The sequence below is a fragment of the Cucurbita moschata genome, unplaced genomic scaffold, assembly GCF_002738365.1.
Source record: "Cucurbita moschata cultivar Rifu unplaced genomic scaffold, Cmos_1.0 Cmo_Scf00025, whole genome shotgun sequence".
NCBI classification, from domain to species: domain Eukaryota; kingdom Viridiplantae; phylum Streptophyta; class Magnoliopsida; order Cucurbitales; family Cucurbitaceae; genus Cucurbita; species Cucurbita moschata.
The window spans coordinates 1,784,351-1,804,881 of NW_019268541.1; the positions used below are offsets into that span (position 1 = coordinate 1,784,351).

The following is a 20,531-nucleotide window of genomic DNA, read 5'->3' on the forward strand; positions in this document are numbered from 1 at the left end:
TTGGGATTTTTTTTTTTTTTTTTTTTTTAATAGCTGGTTGGACTGGAAGCATGGAGTAACAATAAACAAAAAATACATAGATAAATTACCAAATGATTATAGAAAGCTCTTCTTCTGAAGTTCATTATATTACGAGAACAAATCATACTCAAGCTTGATAAAGAATGCCAAAGCGAGGCATGATTCTTTTGAATACCCCATCTTCTCACCAATCTAACCATTTTATCCATTGGTTTCTTTCGAACCAAATAGGGTTCCTTTACTGCACCACTCACAGCAACCTAGCTTTATTTTCCAGCCTCATACCATTTAGTAGTTGGAGAATATTTTCCTTTGATCTTCTATCAAGATCGAATAAATATTCAAAATCTTTCAGAGGCTAGCTATCGTAGCAACTAAGAAAAAAAAATGAGGTTGGTCTTCTCCTGCCTAAAAAACACAAATCAAAGGAGACAAATTCACGGAAGGCCACCAAATGCTGGAGATCAAATTTAGGATGTATGTAAGTTACGTTTCATTCCACTTCTTGATGTCTTAACCGTTTATGCTATGTCGATGCTTTTAGATAGAAGATTTGGAATTTTGATGTTCTTTTTTTTTTTTTTCTGACTCTCTAGGAGAAGAGAGTTCGTGTGCTTGAACATCCTTGTAGCTTTTCACTTACAAATGAAAAGTTTGTAACTTGTGATCCTTTTGAGTGCCCATCAAGCTCTTTTTGCATTATCTACATTGCTAACAAGTGAAGTGAAGAAGAGTTATATTGAAGATTTTCCTAAGTTCTATTCTCAAAAAAAGCCAGTCATGTTCCATGACGACAACTCATGTTTTTGAAGAAAGGCTTACCAGGTCTTGTGGTTTCCTCCTGTAAACAACCATCTCCTCCTCGGGTCTCCAGTCCCAACTTTTGCAACCTTCAATTCTTCTTTATGGATTTGTCTGACCCTTTATTCACCAGATGAGTCCTTCATTCTACAAAGATCCTTCATTTTCTCTTGGTTTACCTTTTGGTATTGATGTTTTGGATGCCAATTCAAAGGACAACGTGAGTAGTGTGGAGTCCATCTTGACTGCCATTAATAAGATCTCGAATGACTTTGTTGACAATTGCTTTTTAGAACTCTAGTTTCTTTATTTTAGGATTGTGATAACGGGTCTTCCCAGCATTTTTTTCTCAGTTCCAATCAAATTTGATCCTCTCATTGAAGTTTGTGGCCTTGAGTTACGTGAAATTTCTACCTTTGTTGATGGCATCCATGGTCAGGCTTAATATTAGTTATTGCTGTTTCCTGTAATCGGTACGGGGCGATGAAGTTGTTTCTTTCTCAAGGTTTTTGGATCAGGGCTTTTATGCTTGGGATTTTTTGTCTCTCAGCTTCACGCTCTTTGTTTGCCTCCTAGTTGTTCTCGATGTTGGGGTTTGGCTTCCTGATACTTTTTGTCTTTGGTTCCTCGTTCCTGCCTCGAAGTTCGATTGCTGTCGCTTTTTATTATTTGGTTTTCAGTGCTGTTTTGTTTGGCCGTGTTTCTAGCATTGTGTTCGGATTTCTTTGGCTTTCTTTATTTTCTTTTGGGATCACTTGTTTTCTTTGTTTTGTTCACTAGTTTTCTTTGTTTTGTTCACTAGTTTTCTTTGTTTTCTTTCTTTCTCTCACTTGTGGAGTTTGTATCCTTGAGTAATAGTCTATTTTCATTTCATCTATGAAAAATTTCATTTCTTGGTATAAAAAAAAAACGTTAGGGTGTTTTGTAGGCTCTTCTTTTGTTGTTTAGTTTGGGTTTAGTATGCTTTGGTTTTGTGGAAGTTATGTGGTCCTCCATGCCTAGTTGTTGAGCTTTGAGCGCGCATTGTATTTTTGGTTTTTAGTTGGGCTTTTTCTGTTCTATTGTTGGGAAGTTTATATCTTCCATTGTAATTTCTTGTTTGTTTAGGGTTAGAAGTAACATCAGAGCTCATGTGGGGGATGTTGATGCTGCAGCAGTTCCGTGTGGCTTTGGGCGTGCAATTGGTAATAAGGTATATCTTGTTTGTTCCAATAATACTATTGCTTTGCTTTTTTCCACATTTTGTATGTTGTACACAACCAAACCAAACCAGACAAAATTTCCATTGTTATAGCTTATACGGTTTAGTTCGATTTAAATGTTCAGAAAGCTGAAAAATGAAGTTCAGTTTGATTTCGGGTTCAAATGCCAAACCCAAAACTGAACCAAACTATATATACGTGTGTTGGCGCGCGCACTGTGACTGCATGTCCAACACGTGAAATTGTGTGCTCCTTTGTTTTTGCTTTTTTTTTTTCCCCCCTTTTATTTATAATTTCGGATACTGGGTGGACATGCCATGGACACACCAATCAGAAACTCAAACCGTTCAAGCAATTGCAACAGGACGATGGCATTGACAGAGGCAACGAGTGGCGAAATCTATCGGAGTTAGAGGGAGGGAGTTTGAACAAAGGTGGGGAGAGATGAGCATACTTGACATTGATTCTTCATGAAAACATCAATAGTGTGCTAGTGCAAGTAGTTGCTTCATTTATTTCCTTCTCAGCCCATATTATGTCTGTCATTGGAGTGTGAGCTTGGGATTGCCATGGGATAGTTGCAGTTTTATCTTCTGTAACGGTGGGAAATAAGCTAATTTCTAACAGGTGTTCTATATCATCTCCTTATCTTCTTGTTCTCCTTCAAGATCTTTGAGATGATAGTTAAAAAAAAGACATTTTATGGAATTATCTTGCAGATTATATAAGCTGAATATCTTGGGCAGGAGCACATAGATTATTGTGTGGATTAATGTTAAATGTATGGTCATTGCTGGAGATTCCGATAATTGTATAAAAGGTTCCTTTTTACCATATGTTTTGCGGTCTGTAATATCTCATTGTTGTAAATTTTGACATGATCAAAGGTTGTCTGACCAGGGGGCAGTTGGTTTAAGGATAAGAGTGTTTGACCGGGTGTTATGCTTTGTTAACTGTCATTTTGCTGCACATTTAGAAGCAGTCAACCGTCGCAATGCAGATTTTGATCGTGTATATCGGACTATGTGCTTCCAACGGCCATCCAATCCTTTTGGTACCGCAGCTGGTACAGTGTAGTGGCTGTTCTTATTTGCACTTGACTTCTTGATGCATTTGTCTTATTAAAGACCTGGTTTGCCATTGCTCCTTTCTTGTGCAGCTTGTTCTTCACCCACTGTTCAGACCATTCGCAGTCCAAATGTATGTGTATAATTAGTTGTTGCATGGTCCACTCAGTTGTTTAAATTACTTCCTACATTTCTTGTTCCTTCTTTTTATTTGGTGTGCAAATGATGGAGTTGTCTTTCACAGGCTTTTGTTGGGTCCTCTGAAGAAATGACACCCGAATTATCCGAGGCAGATCTGATCATTTTTCTTGGTGATTTCAATTATCGGCTCAACGGGGTATCATACGATGAAGCTAGGGATTTTATTTCCCAAAGATGCTTCGATTGGCTCAAAGAAAGGGATCAACTCCGTTCAGAGATGGAATCGGGAAACGTCTTCCAAGGGATGCGGGAAGCAGTGATTACATTTCCTCCCACATATAAATTTGAGAGGCAACTACAAGGATTATCAGGTAGCTTTTCGATGCTGTTCAGTGGTGTCTAGTTGAGTTTAGGGCTCGGTACAAGCTGCTCGAATACTAATTGCTCCTATTTGAGTTAAAAATGTGTCGGTTGCAGCTCTTCATTGCCTTGTGCCCCCTTCTTTTAGTGCTTGGATGCATACCATCTTGAAACGTCCTTAATAACGAGTAGTCAAAAATGAGAGGACCCACAGGTTCTATCATCGAAACCTGGCTTGGTTTAAAAGAGTTGATTCCTTGATATAAAAAGAAAGAAAATAAGAAGGGCAATTATGCTCATAGAAGGTTTTATGTTTCTATCCTGCAACATAGGTTACTTGCATCTTCTGATGGTCTGATATCAAATAAATTTTGCCTGTCTAATAGGGTATGATTCTGGGGAAAAGAAGCGTGTTCCGGCTTGGTGTGACAGGATACTATATCGTGATAGCCGATCATCTTTGGCGTCCAATTGCAGCCTAGACTGTCCTGTAGTCACTTCTATATCAATGTATGTTGTCGGATTTTAATTATCTTTCAATGTAAGGTATTGAATTAGACACCCGCACCCCCCAATGGAAATCAGATGCCATTTGTTTGCATTTCGTGGTACGAGTTGCAGGTGCCCCGACCCTCCCCTTTCTTTTCCTTCCCAGATTCCCTCCCTTAAAGGACTTGTAGAGTCCAGATCGACTAGTAGGCGATCTGGATTCTGTTTTATGTTTTTTAGGTTGTCTGAGTTTAGCGAATAGGGTAGCTGCTGCTAGCATGATTACATCCGTTGGTGTCTGTTTCCGTATGCTTTCCTTGTTTGGTATGCTGTAGTTGTGTAACAACCCAAGCCCACCGCTAGCAGATATTATCCTCTTTGGGCTTTTCCTTCCGGGCTTCCCCTCAAGGTTTTAAAACATGTTTGCTAGGAAGAGGTTTCCACACCCTTATAAAAAATGTTTCGTTCCCCTTCTCCAACCGACGTGGGATCTCACAATTCACCCCTTCTTCAGGGCCCAGCATCCTACCTGGCACTCGTTCCCCTCTCCAATCGTTACGGAATCTCACAATTCTCTTAGTTGTAAAATGAGAAAAAGATTTAGTATGTTTCTTATCAGGATCTTCTCCCCCTTTAATTGGAATGCTTTGATTTATGGGAGTACAATGATTTGGATGTAGAAATTGATTCAACCTCTTTTCCTTTCCATACAGGTATGAGGCTTGCATGGATGTGGTCGATAGCGATCATAAGCCCGTTCGTTGCATATTTGACGTCAACATTGCTCGAGTCGACGAGGCTATAAGAAGACAAGAGCTTGGAGAAATTCTTCATTCAAACGAGAAGATTAAGCATATGCTCGAGGCACTGTGCAAGGTTCCTGAAGTTATTGTCAGTACAAGCAACATACTTCTTCAACATGAGGATATATCTCTTCTACGCATCACAAATAAATGTGAGAAAAGCGACGCCATATTTAAAATAATTTGTGAAGGTCAATCTACAGTCCGAGTGAACGGGAAAGCCTCGGATCGTTATAGTCTAAGAGGTTCTTTTGGCTTTCCACGCTGGCTTGAGGTAACATTATTTATTGTCATTATTTACGGGACAACGGTTTCGACTATAACGAACAATGGGTTGTTTCTTGCTATCATATTAGGTCTCTCCTGCAACTGGAATTATCAAACCGAATCAAATTGTCGAGGTCTCAATTCGTCTCGAGGAATCCCACATGTTAGAAGTTGATGGTCGCCCACAAAATGCATGGTGTGAAGTCGCCAAAGATAAAGAGGTTATTTTGCTTGTTAAGGTGTATGGAACCTTTTCTAGCAAGTCGAAGAATCATCGTATCCGAGTACGCCATCGTGTTCCTCTCAAGAGCAAAGGAACCATTACCAAAACAAAGAGCTCTTCCAAACTTCATGGAAGCGTTCTTCATCGATCTGATATTCATCGTCTCGGCATGCCAAGCGATGTCTAATATGCATACCCCTTATCAACAGCCAAGATGGTATGTAAAAGCATGCTTTTGGTCTTTTTGAGAGAGTTCAATTCTACCAAAATCTTGATGTACATACCTGAGGAGGGGTCTCTTACCATTTTGTATCAGAACTCTTGCTGCTTTGATTTGTGTCAATAATGTTCATTCAACAACGATGTCCATTTCTGTATCTCTGTCTGTGTTGGGAATAAAAGGGTTTTGTTCAGATAGTGAGAATATGAATGTCTAGAGAACTCGGGTTCGGGTGAAGATGACTTTTCTTCTTTGCGGAGGTACGTGTCTTCTCGATTGCCTTGACCAATTACAGATCAGTCTGACTAATGGTTGCTTTGAACCGTTACACATCAGCTCAAATTACCTTTTTTCATTATGATGATAGGGGTGGATGGTAGGGCTATGAATATAGTAACGATCATAGCAATCTCCTCTGATACCTACAGGTACGTCAAGATCAATTGGTCATGAACATCGTAAGGTGCTGCTCTTCGCAAGTCCCAAGATATTGTTGGTTGGGATGGATAGACCTACCTACTAGTTCTAAGTGACAAGATCCATGAAAGAAAATAGGCTCGAGAGAGAACCTGTTTTCTTCTTCTTTGATATCGTATCGTATATATCATAATATAACCTATTTTTCAAATGTGAAAGTACCCTCTCTCTTATTTCCCCTCCCACACAAATACACACAAAATAATATTATCTCTTAAACAAAATAATTAGACTGTTTTGTTTCTTTTAATCATTTCAAGTCTTCTGCTCTATAATTAGACTTATTTTAATAATTGAGCTATCTCTGATCATTTCAGTCATCGGCTTTATAATTAGACTTATTTTAATAATTGAGCTATCTCGATCATTTCCGACACAACAGATTTGAACGGGTAACACAAGTATTTTCAATACTCCACTCTACAAATTGAGCTATATCGGTCATTTTCAACACATCAAACTTGTTTTAATAGCAAATTTGGACCGCTCTACCAACCATGGATATTCCATATTTTACAAAGTCCATGGCATTAAATAAAATTGGGAAAAAGTTTTTTTTTTTTAAACAAATCTTGAGAGTTAAAAATTTAAAAAAAAAAATTAAAATTAAAATATTCGATATTTTGTAAAATTTAGTCTCTGTAACATCACGATTTCAATTACATATATAATATTTGATTACTCACTCGAAGGTCACTTTGATTCTCGCTCTTCGAAAGTTCAGCCATGGGATTCCGTTGCGGCTTCATTTTCTGTCTCTTGATTTGTTCGTCTGTGGCTTTTCAATCCGACGAGCTTCTCGTTGATGATGACGAGTTTGAAGGGACGCAGCAGATTCAGTATACTGATGCCGCTCAAACCCGATCCACGCCTCCCCCAAGCCGTACGACATCGACGAGGAGGCGATTTTCTGATCCTGATTTGGATTCTAAGGTCCAGTTTCAGCTAGAGCACTCATTTGGGGATTCTGATTTCGCTCCTGCTGGCTTATTTACTGCACGTCTGAAGACTTCGAGCCATGGTGGTCAGGTGAATCTGTTTGTTTGATCTCCGTTTACTTGTTTTGTCGTGCTGTTTAGACTTCGAGAAATTTGGATGGTAAATTGAAATGGAAGAATTTGCACATGCCTTGATTGGTTGACCATTTGTCGTTCCTTCTAGTTAAATTTATTGTTCGTAAGATTTGCCATGAAAATCTTTGGTATTGAATAATCAACGAGCTTCCATAAAAGAGTGTCGCTTACACCTCATCTAGATGCTCCTTGCATCCTCAAAGAATTAGTAAAAAAATCGAGGCTACTATCATGGTTGTCTCCTTCATGGTGATTTTTCTGTATTAGCCGTATAGAGTAGTGAAACAATTAAACACTTGTTTTACTGCGTGGTCATGTGTTTTAGTGGTTCAGGATTAGGGGAATTTGGGGTAAGCCAGGTGCTTTTGAACGATTTCGTTTCTGATTTCAATCGGATTATTTTCCGTTGGATGTTGTTCAAAATGAGAAATGCGTCAGGGTTTTGTGTTGTGTACTGGTTTGCTTGCATCTTCAACTAGAAGGGAAAGGATATTGGAAGCCAAATTCAAAGGGGAGGCCCAGTTAGGGGCTATGTTAAATCTGTCAACTTCATTCTGGGCTGCAAATTTGATGATTTTCCACCGCAATATCTTTTATTGATGATTAGTTCATCGAAGGATATAGTATGAATTGTATATTTTCTATTTTCAAGTGTTGTCTTTTCTGACATGGTTTGTTGTTTATGCTTTTAATGATATGCAAATTCACTACTCATTCTTCTTCTGGGATCAATGGAAGCAATAAATTTAATTGTCCTTGAGTTTCTCTATTTAATGCTACAATTCAGTAATTCACTTCTCTTTATATTTTGAAACTCTTATGTTCAATATTTCGGTAATTGAAGACTTTTCTGTTTCTCTTATCCTAAGCATCCAAAATTATCAGCTATTTCACATGTTCATTGCAAATGACATGCTCTATTACTTTTGACAGTCACTTACAAAGCTGCGGTTTTCAAGAAATGTTTTTACTGACGAGGATAGGAAGAAGTTCACGGTAACAACTCCCTTATGTCTTGGTTATTTCATTTTGTGTATTGCTCGTACAATTCCCAAAATCTAGATTGAAGTTCCTTTTAATTTTTTTTTTTTTTTTTTAATGATTATCATTAATTAATTTTTGTAGGCCTTGTTGCAAGAAGATGGTTTCTATAGTGTAAGATTGACAACCAATGTTTTGAAGTCACAGGAACCGGGAGAGAGCTATGTTTACTCATCAGTGAAAGCAGTAAGTTAATTGCAGATTATTAATTATAGCTCATCATGGTCTCTATCCAAGGGGTGAGTATGGTGGCAATGATCAATCACAATCCAAGATGTCATAGGTTCCTGGGACTACTTATTTGGGTCACACGAGTTTTCTGGAAACAAATTTGTAGGGATACATCATGGTATCTACCTTTTAACCTAGCATTTCGGGATGGGCATTTAAAAAAATGATTTTGATATATTTAGTTATGTTGCTGCTTATTGCATTTGTATTTAATTTTATAGCGTTTTATAGCTCATTCACTTATCTGTAGTTTTGTTTATATTTTTCCATGCATTATTCTTCAGAGACATATTTGAAGTGGGCCTTCATGAGTCATGAGATAAATTGGAAAGAGTTGTTATTTATTTATTCCTTATATGTAAATAAGAGGAAAAGTGATAAGGAAAGTGATCTTTTTGAATTCTTCAGAATAATCGTTAGAGGAATTAAGGTTGTGAATTTCTGTGTATCAGCTGTTGATGATTCTTCTTCTAGAAGAGGTAGAGAGGGGTGAGAGCTGAATCCTAGCTAACCTATAGGACATTCGGAGGTAAATATAGGATAATTATTGAGAGAGAATCTGGAAGAAAAAAAAGGACAAGAGAGACCATGGGGATTGGTTTGTTGAATGGTGGGGCTGATTTTTAAAGAAAAAATAATATGAAGAGGTTTTTGTGTCTATTGTTGTAGTTTGTTTAGTGTAGGAGATTTTTTGTTTTTTTATTTTAGATTTATCATTATATTTTGTTGGTTTATGTTGGTGTTATTTTGATTTTGTTTTCAATATTGTTTAATAATCTTTGTTAATTATGAATTTATTATAACTAATAAATTTAGATCCAATTGATTGTTATGCCGCATAAACAAACAAAAAAAAAAAGTAAATTTAATTATTTATTATCACGTTAGCTTAAAAATACTATAAAAGTAATTAAGAAATGTCTTTTTTGTTTTCTGTAACTTTAGCTGATGAAAAACTGATGCTTTTGGACATACTTTGAATCTTCAAGGTTAAAGGTCACTATTTGATATGTAAGGCTAAGTTCCCTAATTTCTACTAAATGAATATCAAATTTATATTTGATCCATTAAATGTGCAAGTCTTGTCATTTCTTGCAACTCGGAGTCTATTCCCTGCTCTTTATCTTTTGATTTCATGTGCTTAGTTGTTGATGGAAGTTCTTATTTAACTCTGACTTTTCATTTTATGATTTCAGAGATGTCTTCCGCGAGGAGAATTGGATGAACATTTTGTGATTCACATGGTAAATCTCCACCTTTTGTTTCTTTCAAACATTATTGTTATTACTGTTCACTGACCTTTTCACGACATGAACTTTAATGTTTTAACATTCTATGGCTGTGCTTCCTTTACAAATTGGTTATGTAAATGTACATAATTTTTTATACATTTTTTTAAAATAACAAATATCTTACAAATTTCTCAATATCAAATTAAGTTTAATAATTGTTCTATGAAATTAGCTGAGAAGTGTGTAAATTGGCTCGCTCGGACTCTGATGGTTATCAAAAATAGAATCTAGGGTGAATTGGTTTAATGACAATATAGAAAACCTTTTCTGTTGCTTCAAAGTATATTGTCCTAGTGGGTTTGAATCCATATAGCTTAGTTTCTTACTATACTCATATTAAGATATTAGGTTTAGATCAGGCAAATTGTTCAACTTTCATGTTAAATTACCTATTTGGAATGAGGAATGAGGCTGGAAACATCCCGAAATTACCCTGCTTCTGCATTTTTATAACACTGCTAGTAAATTAGATTGCTAATTCAAGTGTTGAATGCAGTAGATTTTCATAATTAAAACTAAAGGTTTGCATGTTATACCTCATCATGCTTGACACACAAAAATTGGTGGGATGGATTTTTGTTAAACGTAATTTTGTCTGTATGATCTTAAGTTTTGGAAGCTGTGCTCCAATTTACGGAATTATGTATCAATAACAATGGTCAAATAAATGGGAGCGGTGAGAATAACTTCAATACTACTGAACAAATTTCAAGTAAAGATATTCACTTTCATGTGTCTGAACACTTTGTAAATGCATCATATCTAAAAGGTTCTCGTATCTAAAGCGCATCTTCTGCTGTTTTGCTTCCAGGATGGTGTTAATATTTTGGCTGTTAATTATGGCACCCCTGGAGCATGCCCTTTCCCCCGGCAACTGAGACTTGTAAGTATTATTTTGCCCTTGGCTTATCATTGGTTTTGTTTCCTCGTGATAACTACAAGCATCTCACCGTATATGGAGACTCCTGAACCAGAATTAGAGTCGCCAATTCATTTGAGCTTATGAAATCATCTTCTTGTTTACAAATGTATTTCATTTCCTCCACGGTTTCTTTATCAAAGTTCTCTTAAGCACATATGTAACAACCCTACACTAGATGAGGGGTTAACTGGACAACTAGTAGGATCATTGTTAATGATCAAGTGTTCTAGACAGAAGTAATTAAACCTTTTAATGTCTACAAGTTCATCAAGGAATCCATTAGATTAATGGAAGTACTAGCAAAAAATACTATAGGATGATCGTCTCTTTATAGCTTTCAAGATGAGATGCAATCAGTGGCGTTGCTTGTCTGAAGTGAGATGCAGTTTATTAACGTCTGGGTGAAAAGGTATGATTAAAATCTTACTTACTTGGCCCTAGCTTACTACTCCTACTAGGATAGTCGCAAAGGATGACTAAGATAGCTAATAGCTGCTCAGTGTCACGGTCATGCTCGTCCATGGGCATGTTGCCCATGGCCGCATGCCCATGACAAGCCAAACCCTTGTCATGTCTTTTCATTCTAGTGTTTTCCTTTTGTAATTCTAGGGCGTATGACGCCTAAAAAATATCATGTCTAGGCCTGCCAGAATTAAAATGACCCAGAATGTACTATAGGAGGATATGACTAGTCGTCAACTTCTCCCTACCCAAGGTTATATAGGAGGATATGACTAGTCGTCAACTTCTCCCTACCCAAGGTTATATATGCTAAGCTGTTGTTATCTTTCTCTTGCTTGCTTATATAACGTCTCTTTCTAAAATCTCTCTTTCTAAAATCTCTCTCTCTCCTCGTTTTCTAAAACCTTCTTTTAAAACCGAGGCTAGAGGCTCGACCGTACGTCGCTTGGCCGTAGGCGACGCAAGAACAAGTTGGCTTAACTCACTTGTCGCTGGAAAGTGAGTGCCGCACAATCGCTAGTCCGCTGCCTTCGAAAGTGCGATTGTGTCACTCAGCTCATATTGGCCTGGCCTTATTCAACTACCAGCACAGGAATGCTAGGGAAAATAGAAGCACTAGGATAGAGAGGAACAACGGACGATAAGAACCGTATCAGACCTTACATCTATCTATACTCCTCCGAGAGTTTGAGAAGCTAAAACAGCAAAGAACAAATTAGCTCTATCAAAGATTTAAGCCTCATTAGGTTTTCTTTTGTCAGTCATGCTCTTTCTCCGTCAGAGTGTAGATCGTGCTTAAGAGGAAGTGAATCAATTGACCATGGTTCTTCATTGTTATTTTACTGGCTTTTGTGGCGGGGATCCTAAGGATTTCTTTTTGCCTCCCTAAGGAGGTGGATCTATGACTTTGGGAAGGAATAAATGGGTGGAATTTTAATGGAAAAGTCAAGGTGGTGGGGAGTTGTGCCGTTAGAGCCCTCTCATGGCATCTTTGGAAGGAAAGGAATGCTAGAACCATTGAAGATAAGACTTTACGTTTTGATGGGGTTTGTAATCTTGCCCAAAATTTGGTTGTACCTTGGCTTTTTTGGGATATAGTCCTTTCACATTTCTTATCAAAACAATTATAGACAATAAGAGACATGATTATGATATATAATTAATGTTCTTGAACTGTGTTTTTTATTTGGTTTATACTTTCGATCACTAACATTCATGTGGATGGTCTCTCCTTCAGCCTTCAAAATGGTCTTTTAACTCCCTTACATTTTTGAAGAGCGGCGAGCAGGCTCCTAGGTAAGTCCGTTTTTACATTTATCCTTTCATTTCTCTCGTTGAGCCTAATTTTATTAGCTTGCCCGACTGCGTTTATGATGCTGTAATATGAATGTGTTCTTGAAAAGTGAAGAAGAGGTTATACATCAAATGACATAATTAACTTCCCATGAATTGGAGAAAAAGTTACATCTTCAAAGCCCCAAAAACGTTCCAAACACCATGGCTCTGTATTGAAAGCTTAAATACCTTTTCTAGTCACCAGCCTGCCTTTCAAACCTTGGACCACCAAAAACAAAACAAAATCTTCACAACTACTGCTTCTTTAAGGCTTTTTGATACTGCAACGAGCTCTTCTTTTATGCATTATCCTTTCCGTCTCAGATTGGCACCAAAATTATTCCGGATTTTTTTCAGAGAACCAGCACCCTCATTCCCTAACTTCGCTTTTACATACAATAACATCATCCAAATGTTCAAAATCTGGAGATGAATTAATTTTGGCCTTAGAAATCCTCATTTCTTTACTTTTACGTTGCTTAGATGAAGCAACTAAATGAGCTCTCCCTTCGCATCATCTTTATGGATTTGTGTGTTATGGATTGAGACGATAGGTTGTGTTGGTTTGCTGTCAAGTGCAGTCTGAAATTTAAATTTCTCTATACATTTCACAATTTGATTTTTGGTTTTTAGTTAGTTTTTTGGAGTTGGGCATGTTTTCACATTTGAATTCTTAGCCAAATTTAAAAAATAGAACAAGTCTTCTAAAACTACCTATTTTAGGTTTCTTGATGATCATTTTATTTTGGTTTTCGTTCTTCGAAAACTAAGCTTATAAACACTATTTTTACTTATAGTTTTCTTTTTGTATTACCTACTTTTTTTAAACGTTTTTTAAAATCAAGCCAAAAAAAGAGTAACTCTTATCAACATGGTTTTGTTTGTGTAATTTGAAAGTATAATTTTCAAAAAACAAAAGAGTTGTTAAATGACGTTATAATTTTTAAAACTTAACTTCCATTTTGAAAATGGTTATAAAGATAACAAAATAAAACGACCCAAGTGGGTGTAGTGTTTATAAACTTAGTTTTAAAAAATAAAAACCATAAACTTCTGGTTTTAAAACGGGTCTCGATTGCTTATCTAATGTCGTCTTGAATTTGATGAATACGATAACTATTATTTTCTCAGTACATCCTATACTCAAAGTTTAGATTATTCTATGGTTTTCACAGAACTCCTATATTTGCTGATGACATTCTTGTTGGTGAAACTGGAGAAGGGGAAGGTGTAAAGCCACCAGAAAAGTCATTTTGGGCCAAATATGTGAGTTTCAATGAAAAGAGAAATTATTCCATAGCCTTAAATTTTGATATGTTCTTACCGGATTTGTATCCCTATTATGGCAGTGGATGTACCTGATACCACTAGGACTGATTGTTATGAATGCCATAACACAAGCAATGAACATGGCTGAAGAACAGGTTGGTGGCCAAGCAGCAGGACAAGGACAAGCACAGCCACAGCAGTCAGCTGCTGCAATACAACGTGGACCAGGCTCGTCTACGGTAAGACGACGATAGAAACTGTTAGAACAATCGACAGGAAAGCACGCACCGACGTGAAATGGTTCGTTTTCCTTATAGTTTTCAACATAATGATTGGACTTAGAGAATTTTTTGGCGATGTATTTCTAACTTTATTGGCAACAGAAACTTTGTCAAAGTGCAGAATACTGTAAATCCCATTTATTTGTTTGACTGATGCTCAACTTTCATTTGAGACTCATGTTGGAATTTGTTCATTGAAGTATTTATGTTTTATTATGGAATTGAGAATGATACTGATTACCATTACCATGAGGTAAACATATGATATATATACCCCATGATATGCATAATGTTAGAAATGCTGGATAATAGTTGTAGCCACTAGAAGAGTTTTTCATAATTTTTTCCGTTGTCGAGTAAGGTTATTATCGTTGGATCTTTCCACAACCGTTGGATACGAGCGAAAACGGGATGGCTTCTTCATCCTTGTCCTCGAGATGGGGAGAGGCTAAATGTTATTAACAATAAGGCGATGGTTCTGAATTCTTGGTCTCTTTTATCTTTCTCGAGTTTCTCATCTAATATATGTATATAAAGCACATGGGCGTACACCAATACTAGGTACTATACCTAGTTAAGTATCTACTTCTAATACAAGTAATATGATATATATATATATAGATAGATAGATAGATCAGCCTATTATCTCCAGAGTAACTTTTAGCCTTTGCACTCGAGGGCCAATCTCCGTCTGGTCCGAGGAAACCTTTGCATGCCTCCGCTACCTTCTGAGAGTCTATGCCCCATAGGAACGATCTACTTGAGACTGTCCCTTGGCCCGTAGGTCCTGACACAAGGTTAGAATTTTAGCTCTTCCAGAGTGGTATCTCACTGATGGCTCGGGCCCCTTCGGAAGGGGGCCTTCTTCGCTCTCCACCTAAGCAATGCAAGAAAGGCCCAAAGCCAATCCCTATATATATATATATAGATAGATAGATATATTTTGATATATTGTATTTTATGCTGACATTATAATGTCTATTATTATGCCCAAAGGTCATACAACCACTTCAATAGTTTTACAATTCCCATAGAAGTCTGGATCATCCTATTGATCATAATGAAAAATAATTATTAAAAATTTAATGGTAGCTATAAAGTACTACAAATATATATTAAAAAAAATAACTCAAATTAACGATAAATGGTTGTGATATATGTAAATAAAAATTATTTCGAATAAATAGTATCAAATAAAAAAGAAATAATTTTGAATAAAACACTCAAAATATACTGAAAAGTAAAAGTGAAAATAATTCAAATAGATTTGGAAATATTTATGCTAAAAATTAATTTAATAAAGAAATTATATATATATATATATATATATATATATATATAATTATTTATTTATTTTAAAAAAATCCAAATTCTGCGTACCTACCACGGGACAAAAACGGTAACCAAAAAAAGAACGTGAGGAAAGCCAAATGTCCTTTTCAGGCAGCATGCTCTGCGACTTATATAACTGTGTGGCGGTTTCCTTTTCAACTCTGTCACTCTCCCTCTTCCCTCTTCAAACCGGTACTCAATCAGCATGGCGGCCGCCGTACCGCTTTTCCCGGCTTCCGTTAACGCTTTCAAGCCTCGCTATCCAGCAGTTGCCTCTAGAAATGTCTTCTCTGAAACTTTGATCGGCGAGTACCGGAAAGTGCAGAAATGGAACCGTTTCGAGCTCCAGAGGTCGCAGGTCTCTTCTGCTGCTGCTAATGGCGATGCAGTGACTGTAAGCGACTCTTCACGTTCCGCCATTCGTTCTTCGTAAGTGCTCGGGAAAAGTCCAGTTCTACTTTCCTTCGATTTCGTTACTTCTTGTTCATGCTTTTCATCAGTGTCTTTTTTTTTTTTTTTTTTTTTTTTTTTTTTTTTTTTTTTTTTTTNTGAAGGGAGGGAGTCGGAAGCAAGTGGTGGCGCATCAATCAACATGGAGGCGTGCAATTGAGGTGAGGAATCGTAGATTGAGAGAGGGGTAAAGAGAGAGTTACCTTGTGTAGTGCGAGGGTCTGCGAGCAGTGAGGAACAGAGTGGGATGAAGGAGGTGGAGGGATCGGAAGTGCGGAAGAAGGGAAGTGAGTGATTTTAGAAAGCCAACGCTTCTCCCTTCCGATTCATTCCCAAAATTACTCAAAACTCAAAACGCTTCGGAAATTGCCAACGACGACACAAATTACACAATTTCTTAGTTTTTTTTTTTTTTTTTTTTTTTTTTTTTTATTCCATTGGTTATTCGTTTATTGAAACAAGTATTGGCCGCTTGGTTGCTTCACTGATCATTTTGATTTTTGACGTTTTTTAAAGATGTTAGTTAATTTAGTGGCGAGAAATGTTCATTAGTTTCAATCACCTTTCTTTGTGTTGAAAATTATTGGGAGGGAGTTGCACGTTGGCTAATTCCAGGAATGGTCAGGAGTTTATAAGTAAGGAATACATCTCCATTGGTACGAGGTCTTTTGGGGAAGCCGTAAGCAAAACCATGAGAGTTTAGGCTCAAAGTGGACAATATCATACCATTGTGGAGATTCGTTATTCCTAACATAGTATCAGAGTCATGCTCTTAACTTAGCCATGACAATAGAATCCTCAAATGTCGAACAAAAAAGTTGTGAGCCTCAAAGGTGTAGTAAAAAAATGACTCAGGTGTCGAACAAATGATGTAGTTTGTTTGAGGGCTCCTAAGAAGGAGTCGAGCCTCGATTAAGGAGAGACTATTCGAGGGCTCCATAGGCCTTAAGGGAGGATCTATGCTGTACTTCTTTGTTCGATGGGAGGATTGTTGAGGATTGTTGGATGGAGTCCTACAAGAATACATCTCTATTGGTACGAGACCTTTTGGGGAAGCCCAAAGAAAAACCATAAGAGCGCATGCTCAAAGTGGACAATATCATACCATTATGGAGAATCGTTATTCCTAACACTTCGTTCTTTCCCCCTCTAAGAAACGGCTATTTGTTGATATGTGGAATTTACAAAAGAGAGGGCTAATGGGTTTAGAGAAAAGATCTCCAATTGACTGAAATAAAGTCATTACATAGTTATTTGTGTTTTTTCTTTTGAGAAGAGAAACGAATGTCACTCTTGACGTAGCTGTTTGTGTACAAAGCAGTTTGATGAGCATCGAGTTCATTTTCACCCATCTATTTCTCAAATTTTTAAGTATTTTATTGGAAATCCTTTTCATCTAACTCTTGTTTTAGCAGGCCAAAGTTTTGTTTCAAAATGTATTTTGACGGATCATCACATATGTAGTTTTGTCCATCTACCTTTATTTTTTCTGGCTAGCCTCTTCATTTGTTTCATATCATGACAAATCATTGCTTGTTAATGCAATCTGCACGCCACACCAATATCAAAGCAACAGTGTCAATGACTTGTTCAATCAAAATCAAAACTTTTAGATCATAGTTGGAGCTTGTAACAATGTCCAAAGTGTTTCTGTATTCTTTTTGCTTTCAGGGTGATGCGACATGCTATATCTGTGTTTGTTGGTGATGAAAGTGGAATAATAAACCGAATTGCGGGTGTCTTTGCAAGGAGAGGTTACAACATTGAGTCCCTTGCTGTTGGATTGAACAAGGATAAGGCTCTCTTTACCATTGTTGTCACTGGAACAGAGAATGTCTTGAGACAAGTTGTGGAGCAGCTAAACAAACTTGCCAATGTTATCAAGGTTTTGTTGATTTTTCATACCATCTTTCTTTATTTTGGGAAGACGTATGGGCGGGTGGGCAATCTTTTTGCATTCAATTTCCGTGTCGACAAAGGGGATTGGTGTGTGATAGCTGGGGTAGTAGTTGTTGGTCTTGTAAGAGCATTACTAGAAGAAATTTGAGGATGTTGAAGTAAGGGAGTTTGCTGCCAACAGAAAGAGAACATTCATTTACGAATTGAAGTCTGATCTAGAGGTGTAGAGGACTGTAGAACTTCGTACTTGAAAGACGATAATCATAGTTATGTTTTGGTTCCGTTAGTAAACATAGTTGATCAACGCGGGTTGACAAGATTTTGTTAGGTTTTGATTCAGTGTTGTCGAGCTACGATTTTCCCTCCTAAAAGCTAGTTAAGGAGAGCTGATGCTCTCAAGTTCTCAAAGAATACCTCTGAAAGTTTTTATTGGCTTTTAAGGCAAAAAGGACAGCCATATATATAGCCTGTCACCAACAATGGACTGTAGCAAATAGGTTATCCAAATAAAAGACCTAACTACCCTACGGTAATAGTTTTTATGGAAGCTACTTGAAAGTAAAAGACTTCATCCAGCATATTGTTGAGGATTGAGGATTATTGGGAGTGAGTCCGTTAATTTAGTGGAAGATCATGGGTTTATAAGTGAGGAATACTATCTCCATTGGTATGAGGCCTTTTGGGGGGAAGCCCAAAGCAAAGCCATGAGAGCTTATGCTCAAAGTGGACAATGTCATACCATTGTGGAGAGTCGTGATTCCTAACATGGTATCAGAGCCATGCCCTAAACTTAGCCATGTCAATAGAATCCTCAAATATCGAACAAAGAATTGTAAGCCTCGAAGGTGTAGTCAAGAGTGACTAAAGTGTCGAACAAAGGGTGTACTTTGTTCGAGGGCTCCAGAGAAAGGAGTCGAGCCTCGATTAAGAGGAGGCTTATAGTGTACTTTGTTCGAGGGGAGGATTGTTGAGGATTGAGGATTATTGGGAGTGAGTCTCACATTGGTTAATTTAGTGGAAGATCATGAGTTTATAAGTGAGGAATACTATTTCAATTGGTATGAGGCCATGAGAGCTTATGCTCAAAGTGGACAATATCCATACTATTGTGGAGAGTTGTGATTCCTAACAGACTAAACAAGAAACAGGGCTACTGTTTAAAGAGCCTCAAAATGGTCTGAAGTGATGTGCACCTGCCTATACATCGAAATCTCCTCCCAACCTCCCTAAGCAGAAACATTTCAATTCTGGAACTCCTGGGTCAAATCCCTGATCTAGACCAAGAGAATTGGTCTCCCTTCATAGGAGGTTCAAACAGCTACAGGTTATCAATAAGATTGTTAAAGGACCTCCTCCCCTTAGTCATCCTATTGTTGTAAGATTTCTCGGAGACCCATCTAACCATGTTAAAGTCTCCCCCACTACACCAGCAATCTGCACAAAGCCCTGTAACATCGTAGATATTTTTTTACCTTGAACCAAAGAATAAAAGGTTAGTGAAGAACTCTTTAGATATTTCAATTATCAGGTGGAAGATATCTCAAGAAAGCCCCAAGTGGAACGCGAGTTGGTGCTTATGAAACTCAATGCTGATCCAAGTACTCGTGCTGAGGTGACGACTTGCATTACATTTTTAATGGTCATTTTTACATGCTTTGTAGAAAGAACCATTTTTGTATGAATAAGATACAGGGTTTTAAATTCTAATTCTTGTTTCTGTTTGGGAAATCTTTTTAAAGGATTATATTCCCCCTTGATAGGACCTCTGATTCTCCTTTCCTTAGTCTTAGAAGGCGGCATGGTTTCTCATAAAAAAAACACCTAATATCTTTAGTTGAAGATGTTGAAAACTTCCGATTTTCGTTACATAATCAGCTCTAATTTTTTATTGTCTTATGCCTCTATCTTTTTTTGTTTCTCAGATAATGTTGTTGGTAGACATCTTTAGAGGAACAATTGTGGATATTTCAGAACATTCATTGACTATTGAGGTGACTACTTTCAGATCCTTTCAGAACATTCACTTATCATTGAGAAACGCATGCCAATATCTCTGAACTATTTTTTTCTCTTGTTATTTATATCAACTTTGCCATCTTTTTTAATGTAAAATTATTGTTTTCTTAGTTAAAAAATTTATACTTGCAAGTCTGAGAGATGGAATATTCTTAGTTAGTAGCAAAAAGTTGAGAATAGTTACTTACCATGGATGCTAGAAGTTGTCTTGCAAGAGATTTAACTGAAAGAAACTTAGTAAATATTCTGTTCACTTTATCTACCGTATTATCCATAAAATGATTAAAGTATGTACATCGTACAATTGAAGTCATTGTTTTGCATGGCCTACGTTCGATTTATTAGTCGTCGATTAACGAAAGGTTTGTTTTTTCTTAATGTCATAAGGTGACCGGAGATCCTGGAAAACTGGTCGCCGTTGAAAGAAACTTCAGGAAGTTTGGAATTAGAGAACTTGCCAGAACTGGAAAGGTAGAGATATACATTTGTTCCATTTTTTTTCTTCTGAAAGACGCAAGGTATGGTCAAAGCTGAAAGTTATTATAAGTTGAGCAAGTTGACACATTTTGTTTCAATCTGTCTTGACACGTGGAAATCACTACAAGGGGAGTAAGATTCGGATTATCTTGTTGAGCGAATATCTCAAGGCAAGAACACTTGTTTGAGATTCGAATCACTCCACAAGCAAGATCGATCATGTCTAGCTTGAATGATTCTTGTTGATCAAATATCTCAAGACAAGAACACTTGTCCGAGATTCGAATCACTCCACAAGCAAGATTGATCACGTCGAGCTTGAATGATTCTACATGCAAAGAAACTTAGTCATTGGCTAAAAAAAAAAAAAAAAAAAAAAA

The 20,531-nt window shown here is 37.1% G+C and overlaps 3 protein-coding genes across 4 annotated transcripts in view; all 3 read left to right on the forward strand.

Annotated features, from left to right (window-relative positions):
• LOC111461622 (type II inositol polyphosphate 5-phosphatase 15-like) overlaps positions 1-5,795 on the forward strand; it is a 9,698-nt gene extending 3,903 nt beyond the window's left edge. For both annotated transcript variants that reach the window (XM_023105219.1, XM_023105220.1), the window contains exons 5-11: positions 1,930-2,014; positions 2,925-3,090; positions 3,184-3,224; positions 3,336-3,603; positions 3,979-4,102; positions 4,795-5,158; positions 5,241-5,795. In XM_023105219.1, coding sequence (XP_022960987.1) covers positions 1,930-2,014; positions 2,925-3,090; positions 3,184-3,224; positions 3,336-3,603; positions 3,979-4,102; positions 4,795-5,158; positions 5,241-5,561 — 1,369 coding nt within the window. In that variant the 3' untranslated portion in view covers positions 5,562-5,795. The remainder of the gene's footprint in view (positions 1-1,929; positions 2,015-2,924; positions 3,091-3,183; positions 3,225-3,335; positions 3,604-3,978; positions 4,103-4,794; positions 5,159-5,240) is intronic.
• A 948-nt stretch (positions 5,796-6,743) lies between these two features.
• LOC111461777 (ER membrane protein complex subunit 10) lies at positions 6,744-14,195 on the forward strand. The gene is made up of 8 exons (XM_023105420.1): positions 6,744-7,100; positions 8,078-8,140; positions 8,270-8,371; positions 9,613-9,660; positions 10,520-10,591; positions 12,330-12,388; positions 13,603-13,693; positions 13,777-14,195. Exons 1-8 carry the CDS (start codon positions 6,798-6,800, stop codon positions 13,948-13,950), a joined length of 912 nt encoding a protein of 303 aa, XP_022961188.1. The 5' UTR covers positions 6,744-6,797; the 3' UTR covers positions 13,951-14,195.
• Positions 14,196-15,429: 1,234 nt separating this feature from the next.
• Positions 15,430-20,531, forward strand: part of LOC111461304 (acetolactate synthase small subunit 1, chloroplastic-like) — an 18,362-nt gene continuing 13,260 nt past the window's right edge. The window contains exons 1-5 of the mRNA XM_023104796.1: positions 15,430-15,738; positions 17,431-17,644; positions 19,187-19,270; positions 19,581-19,649; positions 20,062-20,145. Coding sequence (XP_022960564.1) covers positions 15,515-15,738; positions 17,431-17,644; positions 19,187-19,270; positions 19,581-19,649; positions 20,062-20,145 — 675 coding nt within the window. The 5' untranslated portion in view covers positions 15,430-15,514. The remainder of the gene's footprint in view (positions 15,739-17,430; positions 17,645-19,186; positions 19,271-19,580; positions 19,650-20,061; positions 20,146-20,531) is intronic.

Excerpts from the sequence above, each read along its gene's own strand:
- LOC111461777 (XM_023105420.1), top strand. The coding sequence starts at position 6,798 with ATGGGATTCCGTTGCGGCTTCATTTTCTGTCTCTTGATTTGTTCGTCT. Across the intron at positions 8,141-8,269 it reads AGGATAGGAAGAAGTTCACG|GCCTTGTTGCAAGAAGATGG; the intron begins GTAACAACTCCC and ends TAATTTTTGTAG. Across the intron at positions 10,592-12,329 it reads TCCCCCGGCAACTGAGACTT|CCTTCAAAATGGTCTTTTAA; the intron begins GTAAGTATTATT and ends TCTCTCCTTCAG.